The 12,627-nt window shown below is 42.9% G+C and overlaps 1 protein-coding gene across 1 annotated transcript in view; it reads right to left on the bottom strand.

Annotated features, from left to right (window-relative positions):
• LOC122799481 (glycoprotein endo-alpha-1,2-mannosidase-like) overlaps positions 1–12,627 on the bottom strand; it is a 230,850-nt gene that overhangs the window by 70,337 nt on the left and 147,886 nt on the right. The window contains exon 3 of the mRNA XM_044068576.1: positions 7,585–7,661. Within this exon, the coding sequence (XP_043924511.1) occupies positions 7,585–7,661 (77 nt within the window). The remainder of the gene's footprint in view (positions 1–7,584; positions 7,662–12,627) is intronic.

Here is a 12,627-nt window from a genome sequence, read left to right as displayed (position 1 = left end):
ACCAGGACCATATGCTGCTTGCTGTATGCTATGTATCAGAGCACTACCTGGCTATATGCTGCATAGTGTACACCAGAGCATGACTCTGGCCATGTGCTGTATGATGTGCACCACAGCACAACCTTGGCCATATGCTGCCTGACATCCAGCAGCGCATAACCTGTGCCATATGCTGTTTACTGAGCACCTTGCTCATTAGGTAAGGTGTCAACAATGCAGTGGGCCAAATCATCAACCTTCCTTTCCCAAGAACAGGTGACCTAGTATCTGCCATTTAATGCTAACCTCCTCCTTTGACTCCTCCAGTGCTTGGGTCATTAATCATCCCAGGCCATGTGGTTCACAGTTTGGGCTTTATCCTTACATGCCAAAGAGCTGACTGGGGAAGTAAAGACTCTCTTGTAACTTCGGTTACTGGAAGTCACCATGCATTTAGAAAAGTCAGTCATCTTCCAATGCACGGGACACTGTTCACTAACAAACCTTTTTTCCTCTGCAGAACTTAAAGAACTGGAATGTGAATCACTTCACACATATGGATTCATTCCCATTCTCTGTTATGTCTTCTGGGACTTTGGACAACCTTGATTTTCATTTTCCCCTTCCTCATATTTTTTTGCCTTGGACCTCTACTGCAGTTTTTAGGGTGGTGTCTCCCTTACTTTAACTTGGAGTCCAGTATACCTTCCCTTATCAGATGCTTTGCTCAAGGGTTTGTATGCTCACTGCAGGTAATCTGGGATTCAGAGCTTCTGCATCTTTAGACCTGGTCTCCAAGTTCCTTGCATTCTACCTATTGTACTTGTAACTGTGTTACTGAAAATTAACTAGGCACAGGAACAAAAGACATTCTGCTCCAATGACAGGATGAAATCCATGACCTCCCTAGCCAAGAGGGATTAAAACTTGTGCAATAACTCCTTCACCAACAGTCCGTCAGAAGAGGACAGGTTGGAAATGGAATAACCAGTTTTAAGATGTGGCTTCTGCAGCATTTCCAAAGCCAACAGTCATGGGTAAGAGCACTCAAACTCAGAAAACTTCAGGAACTGACCTCCTACATGCTCTGCCCTTGGGAAAAGGTCAGGACTGTTTTCATCAAAACTGACTTAAACTTTGTTGGACAACTTGAAAGGAGGAGTGAGAGATAGCACTTAGATGGCTACCTCTGATGCTCAGGGATTTCCTTTGGAACTTAAATGATCTCCTGTGACAGGTCACCAAAAAGGACCTCACCCCAGAAAAAGACATCCACAGCAATCTTAGGAAGCTTTTACTGAATGACAAAGCTTCAGGCAGGCTACCAGCTACAATCAGTTACTCATGGCTGTAGTCATGGCCACAGTTTTCAATGCAGCAGGCTACAAAGAAGGGTACATTTGAAGCAGGATCCTTTCCACTCTTCCCTAACCATAGTGTCTAAATGTGAGCACAGTTTCTCCAAGACCTGGTCTTTCACCTTTTTCTGGAAGTAAGACAAGTTAGTTAACAGACCTGAAGTCCAAAGTGGCAGAACAGTAAACCCTCTTGACAAACCTATCTTTTGCCTTGGACTTCCATTCAGAAGAACAGCAGTCAAATAAGGATTTTGAGCCAACAGTGAGCTAAACACAAGGCAAATGATTTTGACCTACTGTAGCTCATCTGAAGATGAAACTAGCTAATAGATGATTGTGATTGGCCTTCATCTGTAGGAAGGACACAAGAGTCAACAGACTTAAAAGCAGCACAACATGTATTACCGATGACAGGATCCATAACAGGAATAACTAAAGACTCTACTTCTCATTCTCAGATAAACATTAGGACATGTCTTGAAAGTTGAATAAGGTACAACTGGTCATTCAACTGTGTGCTTTGTTAATTTGGCAGCTTCTCTAAAGGAGGACTCTCAGGCTGGAAAATGGGGAAGAGGACCCACTGCCTTTATCAATATCTGTTAAGGAACACCCATCTTAGGCTTTGCCAAAGCAGAAAAATGTGAACAAGAAGAGATAACTCTGTGTTGCCTACCTTTAGTATCTGCTCTGGTAACACTCCCAGATGTTAATGGAGGTGAAGTACCAGAAGTTACATGTTCAGTTGATGGCAAATATGGAAAAGACCCAACAAATGACAGGAAGGCACATACCAAAAGCAATACAGTAAAAAAGACACCCGCGGTGGGCCTAGTGCTTGAATTCAAGTAATCTGTTGCGTCTTTCTCTTACACATCCATTTAGCCACCTACCACCATATGTTGAACAAACTCTCATCCTCTGCATCATGCTCATGCATATTCAGTCACTCACTGCCATTTGTTGAACAAACTCCTGAAGTCCAAAATAAGGATGGAGAAGGGTTTGTGGCCCCAAATATGCATGCAGGAGGGCCTGTGAGGAGTGACTAGACTCTCAACAACAAATGCCCAATAACTTATGAGCAAGAAGATCCTCTGGTTCAAGTTCAGACCCAGAAACTCATTCCAAGGATTTGACAGCACAGTCTTATGGGCTTCCACTAACTTAGGTGAAAAAGGAAATGTAGTTGCCATGCAGCTCAATCTAATTCTCAACAGCAGGTGCAGGGTAGACACTTCTGTGCATAATCTGGCATGCAAAAGATGGTAAGAACTTGGTTGGTGACCTTTTGATATACAGTGACAACCCACATGAGGGCGTGAATGCCACTAATCATGAAATGACCTTGGAAGCTGAACCAGACATAGCATCCCTAGACCTGTTCTCAGGGTCCTTGCATTCTACCTGTTGTACTCTACCCATGATGGCCCACTCCTTTGGGTGGAAGTTTGGCAAGATGGTTAAGGTGTTTACCTTGCAGACACAAAGTGTAGGATTTAATTCTCACTTGGGATAATTAGCTACGGTTAAAATGGCCCCACAATGGCAGTTAGCTTAGTACTAATCTATAAACCTACTGACCTAGGATTCCTGTCCTTGGATGGGCATTCCAAGAAGTCCTTTCCATTTGACCACTTCCTTAGCAACCAGATAATAAACAGTAATGACAATTGGTCTTTAAGTCTGAAGTCCTGGTAATGGCAATCAATACATGGTGAGACAGTGACTTGATCTCAAGTTACATCAGAGGTGATCATGACCTGTGACTATGATCTGATGGTCATAACCATAGGAAGAAAGCATCTGCTTCTCAGACACTGAATAGTAAAACATTCTATATGAGATATGCTTGACGAACTGTGAGAATGGCTAGAAAAAACGACAACCGCTGCAGTGCACATGACCCTTAACACAGCACACATATGGCCTGAGACAGTCCAAAAGGGGTGATGGTCCCCAAAGTATGAGGGACCAAGACTTTTAGGACAGCCATGAGAGATGGTACAAATGGAGCCATGACAGATGGTACAAATGGAAAAGCCCACTATACTGACTTTAGAGCACATGTGAAAGCAAACAAACAGTCTGGCATGAATACTGTCAAGTGAATAAAAAAATACAGATTTCAACAGCTGGGCATGTGTTCACCCATAAAAGATAACAAAAGGGGAAGGGATGATACCAGATGTACAACACTGCTAGGGAGAAAATGGGTGGGTAAAGTTGAAGATGAAAGATGGGAGAGAAATGAGTTGCAACTGGAAGAAGGTCAGTTCTATAGGTAGAGGGTGGTGGAGCTCTGGACTGTATAAAGAATGCATGGCAGGAGGCTTTTTTATACTGCAAGCAATCACAGTGGTTCAAGGTTACTACCTTGGACAGGACAATGAAATAAAGTGCACACAGTAGAACAACTGCAATTTTTAGCTAGGCTCAAAAGACCAATGCCCTTTTTCAGTCAACATCTCTGTACACGTATTGTGTTTATACGCAAGTAAACAACACAAATGAAAGGTGCAATATCTTGTTTTTGGTTTTCACTGCTGCAATAATGAAATGAGGTCAGGGCTGCTTATGGCAATGTTTATCAATGAATTTAGAACATATTTAACAAACCTTCAAAAATTATTTTTAAAATATCTGCCATCTGATGCAATGCATATTGATAAAAACTATCATACAAAATTATGTTGGTAGTAGCCATTGTTCTTATAGCCATCTATAAAATAGACTCAGATGGCCATGACATTTTACCTTCTTTAACTGATTCTTGGTTGCCTTAACCAATCTCCTCTGGATATTCAGTTACAAATTTACTAGTTTCATCAGATTATGTTTTTGGTTCTAAAACCAATCTACGATATGTCGAGGATATTTATCAGAGTCGCAACCTGACAAAATTTGTCTGCAGATGCATTTAGAGCCTTACTCCTTTGGGGGGGTAACTTCTTTCTCAATGTAAAGCTCCACCCTGTGCCAGGCAATGAACAACTCCACAGGATTTTCACAGGTGGCAGTAGTAAACTGTGATAGTGATTATGACAGATCACTACTAAACAGCTGCATCCTAACAGCTGACACTCCCACTCTTCAGTGCCAACTAATAAACAACACCAATGATTTCTCACAGCTAGCGGTAGTAACCTACCTGGGATAGCTGTTATGACAGATCCCTGCTAAACAGCTGCATCCTAGCAGGTGATATTCTAACCTTTCTTTATTATATGCACCTTACAGTGCAGCAACCATGATTTCACAATGATACTTTGAAGAGAACTGTTTTTTTTAATCCAAGTGCCCAAGTTTCACACATGAAGAGACTGTACTATATTCATTAAAGATATCCACACTTCCAGGCTAGTTGCTCAGCATAATGCATCTGAGATTATCCAAGTACAACTAACTCTGAGCAAGACCGCAATGCAAATTGTAGCTTGCTACAGATCCCCCACCTTGCCCCAGGATTCCCACTCCATTTCTTGATATACTGGAAAATATTAGGGTACAACCTAACACCCTAATAATGGGCAATTTCAACTACCCCACCATTAACTGGGAAAACTACTCATGGACCAACTCTTGTGCTCAACGTTTTCTGGAATTCATAAATTCCAATGCCTTGGATCAACTTATCCACACCCCTACCAGGGGCAGCAATATCCTAGACCTGGTCATTATCAATATGGGCAACCGGTGTTCCACACCAGAGGTCAATTCCTCGTTGGTCAGATCCAACCACAAGCAAATCACTCTAGACATCCACATCCCAGTCCCAACCCCCATTAGGGAAACCACCTAAAAAAATTTCTCCAAAGCCAACTTCACGCTTCTTAAGACAGAAGTGGCAAACTTCACAACACCCATGCTGACGGACAAAAGAGATACGACTGTGGAATCCTATACAATTGCACTTTATAAGCACTTACACGAGTGCATGTATCGTGTAATCCCTAACAGAATCAAGATGCTATCCTCCAAAAAAAGGAAGCCAATCTGGTGGTCCCCTGCTATAAACAAACTCTACAACAGAAGAAAGAAACTGTTGCAAAAAGAGAGTAAAATCCCATGATTGGAGGAACTCCGTGGTCAGCCTCAGTAAGAAGCTGAGATCCCTCATAAAGTCCTCCAAAGCTAGTTAGGAAAACAAAATCGCCACTGATTCTAAAGACAACCACAAAGCATTCTATAGCTATGTCAAGAATCTCAATGGCAACACTCAGATCTGCTCTGAGTTACAGCACAATGGCACTAAATATACAGAACCAACTGATATTGCCAATATCCTGGCAGATAGGTTAAGTGCTAACTTTACCCCTCTCTCATCCCCTAAAAGGCCCATCTCTATAGCGGAAGAATGCAAAGTACCTGTAATCACGGCTACACAAGTAAAAAACACACTCTCCAAAGCCAAGAACACAGCATCCATGGGACCTGACAACATCCCAGGCTGCGTTCTACACGAACTACAGAATGAACTGGCACCCAACCTAAGTACCATGTTCAATCACAGCCTCACCTCAGGCTTTGTGCCCACTGAATGGCGCACAGCGGCAGTTATCCCACTCCACAAAGGGGGAGCCACCACGGACCCCAGGAACTACTGCCCCATTAGCCTGACGAGCCTGGTCTGCAAGGCTATGGAGCGTATCATCATGGAACTTATAAACAATAACATTGGTAATCTCCAAACTCTGGACCCTACCCAGTTCGAGTTTGTAAAAGGCAGACAGACTTCTTTGAAGTGATCACCAAAGCTGTAGATGAGGGTAAGGTGGTACACACAGCCTATCTAGATCTCACCAAGGCTTTCAACACCATCCCCCACTCTGGAATTATAGACAAACTCACTAAACTAGGTATAAATCCCTATGCCACAAGATGGGTTGCAAGCTGGCTCACTGACCGAACCTACACTGTGAAAGTAGCAGACTCTAAATCCAACTTCAGACCAGTGACAAATGGAGTACCACAGGGTTCAGGCCTACATCCTCTCCTGTTTGGTATCTACTTCTCTGAGGTACAGGCTAACACAGAAGGTCTTTGGCTAACAAAGTCCGCAGATGACTGCAAACTAAGAGCCATAATCAAATCTCCTAATGATGTGGACATCCTACAAGAGGGCCTCACTGAGACAGATGCCTGGTGTCAAAGTCATGGCCTGAAGCTCAATGCAAAAAAGTGCATTGTCATCCCCTTTGGTAAAAACTCTGTACCTATGAACTACCACATAGGCGGTAGTCTACTTAACACCGAAAGTGTGTTAAGAGACCTTGGGACACAGGTGGACAGTAGTCTCTCCTTTGATAATCACATCGCCACAGTAGTGAAGAAATCCTTCTATGTAGCACAGCTTATCACAAAAGGTTTCTCATCCAGGAAAAAAAGAGGTCATTGTTCCCCTCTACTCATTATTCATTAGACCCATTATAGAGTACAACACCCCATTTGGTATGTACCTCACAAGACATCTACAACAACTGGAAAGGCCATAGAAATACCTCACAATGAGGATTACTGGCCTCAAACAGATGCCCTACGCAGACCGTCTAAAAAAACTACAGCTTTACTATGTCGCATATCACCTACTCAGAGGCAATCTCTGCCTAACATATAAAGCTATGTCAAACCCAGAGCTGTTGGACATGCTCCATGTAAAGAAATCCCAATCCCTCCGAGCTGCACGCTCTAGGGACCTAAACCTTGTCACCACAATAAGCAGAACATGCTGGAGGGACAGATTCCTGTCTCAGAGACTTCCCATACTCTGGAACAAACTACCTATCTATATCAAACAAAGCTCCTCATTAGCAATCTTCAAGAAAAATCCTGATGACTGGATGGGAGATAGGAAATTCACCCCAGGTATCACTTCTGTGGCTCTGCTTGACAGGGGCACAAGAAAATAATTTTCTTGGGTGGCAAAAGCCAGAGTACCGTTTGGCTAGACTTATATAGGCCCTAGGGCCAATAGCCTAGTACCTACCTATGATCCTATGTGCAATAAATAGGCTAGAATTCTGTATGCCCCAATAATGAAAGAGAAAATAGAAAGGTCACAGACTGCGCTCAGAACATAGACATGGCACAGAAGTTGTACTTTTGTATGGCTAATGAGAGTGGACAGAGAAAGCATAAAGTGACATGTATAACAGATTTAAGACATCAAGTAATCAGCATGTACAAAATCTCAAGACAAGTCTGTACACAGTTCTTCCAAGAATTAAAGAGAGTGCAAAATACTCACTTGTCAATAATGTACTTGACACTGTTGTAAAGACTGTGATCATCTCGACCTTTGAAAGGTTCAATGTGAAAGGTAACCTGCAAAATAAGAATGGCACTCAATCTCCAAGATAAAAGTTCAGTTAGAACATAATGCCCAGATAATTAATAATGTATTATCCAATTACTCAGTTACAAGAAGTCCTGCATATCACCTGCTATGAAATCTACATTTATGCTTGCAAAGAGATTTACTTCATACTGGGATACAGCTTGCCTAGGATTTTACCCTCACCTCCCATCTCGTAATGGAGCTTCCCTTACCAGACTTATTTAAATAATATGCGCAGAATTTTAGTTCCTGAAAAGGGGGGGGGGGTGAAAGGAAAGCAAGCAATGTCACAAATGTCACAAAAGAGTCTGATACAGTTAATTTCTAAAAGAACTTAATGGGATGAAACAAAATGGGTTTGTTTTGTGTTATATATATAAATTGCCACAATTAGACCCTAAATCATGTAATGCTCTTTGGCAATGTCACTTAATGTTGTGAGTTGATGGCACTGCCCCTTATCACCATTAATATATCAGTAAAGTGCAGTTGTGTAAAATCTTACTATAACAGTAGATGTCCTTGCCTTCACTGCTGCAGTATTCTTAACAATATGGGGATTCCCTGCCACAGAAGCCCGACATCCGGCCAGTCTTCAAAAGACTTCTAAATTTAAAAGGTATGCCAAACGTCACCATATGCTCCTGCATAATGTACGGCATAAAGGTGACATTCGGGCTTACCAAAAACAGAACTGATTGCCTCAGGAGAAACACCAGTCCAAGGAACCCAAGAGATAATGTGTACATCCAGGAAGGTAAAGAACTAGGGGGATGGAGGGAGGGAGCGAATACTGTAGCAGGGAAGGCAAGGATATCTACTATTATGGTAAGATTTTACACAACTGTACTATGTCCTTAAAGTCACTGCAGTATTCTTAATGATATGGGAAAGTGCCAAAGCTCAAGAGGAAACTTGGGAGGAGAAAATGGCAGAAGAGTCCCCTAAAGAACCATGAAGAACTGAACTAGCAAAACCCAACCTAGCTCTAGAGATACCATCCAACTTGTAGTGCTTGTTAAAGGCATACACAGAAGTCCAGGTAGCTGCTTCAAGAACAGAATTAATATCTAAGCCTTTGAAAAAAAGCACCAGAAGAAGCCACAGCTCTAGTAGAATGAGCCTTAACTTACAAAGGAAGGCTCTTGCCATGAAAAGTGTAACAAAAGGAAATAGCCTTAGAAACCCAAGAAGAAATAGTTTGCTTGGATACAGCAACTCCAAAGATCTAGGATGAAAAGAAACAAATAACTGATCAGATTTTCTGATAACATCGGTCATATCCAAATAAATTCTAAGTTGCGTATGCATGTCCAATGTATGCAGCACCCTCTCACTGTCAGTTTGGGGAGAGGGGAAAAAGTAGGCAGATTAATAGACTGATTAAGTGATAGTTCATTAACCACCTTCGGCATAAAAGAAGGGTTAGTGTGCAAGGAGACACTGTTCTCTTGAAAAATCAGAAAAGGAGGGCAAGCCATAAGGGCCTGCAACTCAGACATCCATCTGGCAAAAGTAAGCGCTAACAAAAGAGCAGTCTTCCAGGAACAATGCTGCAAGGAAGCTGAAGCAGCAGGCTCAAAAGGAGCCTCATTCAACTTAGATCCACCCTGTGAGGTAACTTTTGATGATTGCCCCTGGCTAGATACAGAAGAGGAAATCTTTTGTGGGCAAAAGGGAGTCACCAACAAGATTTTGGGACCATCCTGTTGGACTTTGAACAAGACTTTCAGAATGAGAGGAAGGGGAGGGAATGCATAAAGAAACATCCCCTTCCAAGTGAATGAGATGGCATCCACCTTCCATATCATAGGACCTGGGACTCTGGCAAAAAACACAGGAAGTTGCCTGTTCAGAAGGGAAGCAAAAAGATCCACTTGAGGAGTACCCCACTGGTGGATAATGTCCAGAAACACATCCCTGTGAAGCATCTATTCATGGGATTGAGTTAAGGACCTGCTCAAAAAGTGTATGCCACAGTGTCCTGACTGGAAGGGATATAAACTGCCTGAAGAGTCAAGTGACACTTGACAGCAACATACCATACCAGAAGTGCCAGCTGACAAAGAAGATAACATCTCGTGCCTCCCCGTTTGTTGATATACCACATCACTGTGGTACTGTCTGTGAATACCTTGAGAAGCCCTGGAGAAAAGAGGGATGGAAAGGCTTGAAGAGCCAGCAGAAGAGCTCTCATCTCTTTGACACTGATGTGCTCCTTCTGCTGATGCGGCGACCATACCCCCTGTACCTTTAGGGAGCCAAATGTCACACCCCATCCCATGTCTGAGGAGTCCTGAACATTTCCTGAGAGGGAAGAGGGGGATGAAAAGGGATCCCTGGATTCAGAGACAACTGCTGAATCTACCAGAGATGTTCCTGTCTGAGGCAATCAAGAAGAGGAACTACAAATGCTAGAAGATGAGCATGTTAAAGCCACACTGACTACAGAAACCACTGTAACTTTCTCATATGAAGTTGGCCAGAAGGAGCATCAGAATGGTGGATGCCATGAAACCCAGAGCTCTCAGAAACTCCCTGGTGGTAATGGAAGCTAGAGGAAGAAGAGTATGAAAGAAAGAAATGAGAGTGAAGGCCTTTGGAGGGGGCAGGGGTGCAAGCATTGGCACTGTCTGAGTCCTGCAACCCAGAAAAACATGATCATGAGAAGTAGTCAGAGAAGACATTTTGAAACTTACAGTGAACCCCAGGTTCTGAAGAAGGGATAAGGCAAAATGAAGATTCTGATAAAGTCTCACTTGATAGGAGATAAAAGCGCTAAATACTGACTCTCTCTCTTCTCTCTTTCGGCTTTTCCCGGTTAGGGGTCGCTACAGCGGAACTCCGGTCCGCTAATGATTGGCAGTTGATTTTTACGTACCGAGTTGCCAGCTCTGACGCACAACCTTCAACGAAGGTACGCCCATTCACGCATGTCTCCATGCAGAAGACGCTCTAACTGAGAATCGAATCGGACAGCATCTTACTGTGAGGAGACAACGCTACCACAGCACCACCACCGCAGACCGCTAAATACTGTGTGTAATCATTAAATATTTCATTTGCAGCTGGTGGTGTGCTGTTTTGGAACCAAATACTTTTTATTATTTTTACAAGTTTAAAATGAAGATTTTGCAAAATGGTCTCTGGAGAAGATGCCTGAATCATCAGGGCATCCAAGTAAAGAAATATTTGGATTCCTTGAAGTATGCAAAAGGTAATGCTAGGAAGCAACAGAGAAATACAAAAACTTCCTGAAAAAGAGGATGGATTGGAATATGGAAATGAGCATCCTTGAGATCCAGAGACACCATATAGGCCTGGGGAGCAAGAGAGGAAACAGAATCTGAAAAGACAATATCCGAAAGGAAAGTACCTTTCAAAAAGTGTTTAGATGAGAGGTCTAGAATCGGTCAAGTACCCCGTTTTGTGGGCACTAGAAACAATCTGGAGTAGATCCCTTTCCCAATTTGGAACACAGACATCTCTTGAATAGTACCCTGAGACAAGAGCTCTTGAAGAACCTCTGGTAAAAATGGAGGATGTTCCCGAGAAGGCTGAGGAATGCCCATAAAAGGAGGATGGGATTTCCACACCATGAAGTACCCTTGACAAATGATCGACAGAACCCAGGAATCCTGAGTGAGCTGAAGCCAAACTGGAAGAGAAAGAGAAATGTAGCTGAGAAGGGACAGACAGTTACACAGCCCCTGGTTTGTCCAGAAAGGAAGGCTTCGGAGCCCCCTAGAATGGAGTAGCCTTAGCAGGAGTCGTCCGTTTGCCACTCTTCTTACCTTTAGCAGAAGGACGGGACTGCATTTGAACAAAGGCAGGCTTACAAGGGTAGTTTCTCTGAAATTTAGGCACAGGAGAAACAAACACATGTTTAAGCCCCTGTAAGACCTTACCCTTATCCTGAAGGGACTTAAACAAACCAGCAGCAGCTTCCCCAAACAAAAGTTTAGAATCCAGAGGAGCATCTATGCACTTAGCTTGAATATCATCAGGTAGAGGATGAAGCCTAAGCCAATAAGATCTCCTCATTATTGAACCAAAATCAGCAGCCCTAGAACAGGCAGCTGCCACATCATAACTACATTTAATAGAATGACGGACAACTTGAGTGGAAGTCCCTAGCAAGGAAAGAACAGAAGTTTTACCTTCAGAGTCCAGAAAATCAGAAACAGGCCTGAGAAAGAAGAGCCAACACTTACTTAGACATATGGGTCTGATAATTAATAGCCCTAAAAGCTAGAGTAGCAGATGTGTAAACCTTTTTGCCCAGCCTGTCCATTGTTCTGTTGTCCTTATCAGAAGGCAATAACTTGGGCAAAGGAAGCGACTGAGATGGCTTATTAAAGGCTAAGGACACTACTGAGGGGTCAGCAGCCGGGCATTTATATAAAAAAGAACAATCCTCAGGAACCCTATAAAACCTATCAGGCTTCTTGGGAGCAGGGGGAAGAGAATCAGATTCCTGAGAGGCATTGGAGAAAGCATCCATTAAAGCAACCAAGACTGGAGGAATAGCTGCAGGTTTAGGAGAGTCCAACTGCAACAACTCATAATACCTCTTATGGAAATCAGAGACCCGAGTACAATCCCACCTAAAAATTCCATCATCCTTGAGAGTGTGTCCCCAAAGGAAATCTTCCTCCAAAGGACCATCAGGACTAAATAGATTTCTCCTCCTCTGACCCACAGTCCAAAGGAGAAGGAATCTGAGTAGAATAAGTTAGGAATATGTCTGCAGCATTCGACTCGTCCTCAGAAGAATCCTGGTCTTTAGGCCTTTTAAGAGGAGTAGAGGACCAAAGAGGAGCAGGAACTGAAAACCCATGAGGAGGCTTTAAGGACATTAAGGCAAAAATGACTACTGAGTAAAAGCCTGCCACTCACTTTGTGGATCCCTAGAAGTAAAAGAAACATGTTTATTTATTTATTTTTTAAGGG

This window comes from Protopterus annectens, chromosome 1.part0 (genome assembly GCF_019279795.1).
Source record: "Protopterus annectens isolate FY-2018-M chromosome 1.part0, PAN1.0, whole genome shotgun sequence".
Taxonomy (NCBI): domain Eukaryota; kingdom Metazoa; phylum Chordata; order Ceratodontiformes; family Protopteridae; genus Protopterus; species Protopterus annectens.
Note: the sequence above shows the minus strand (reverse complement) of the source record. Positions and strands in the feature narration are given on the sequence as shown.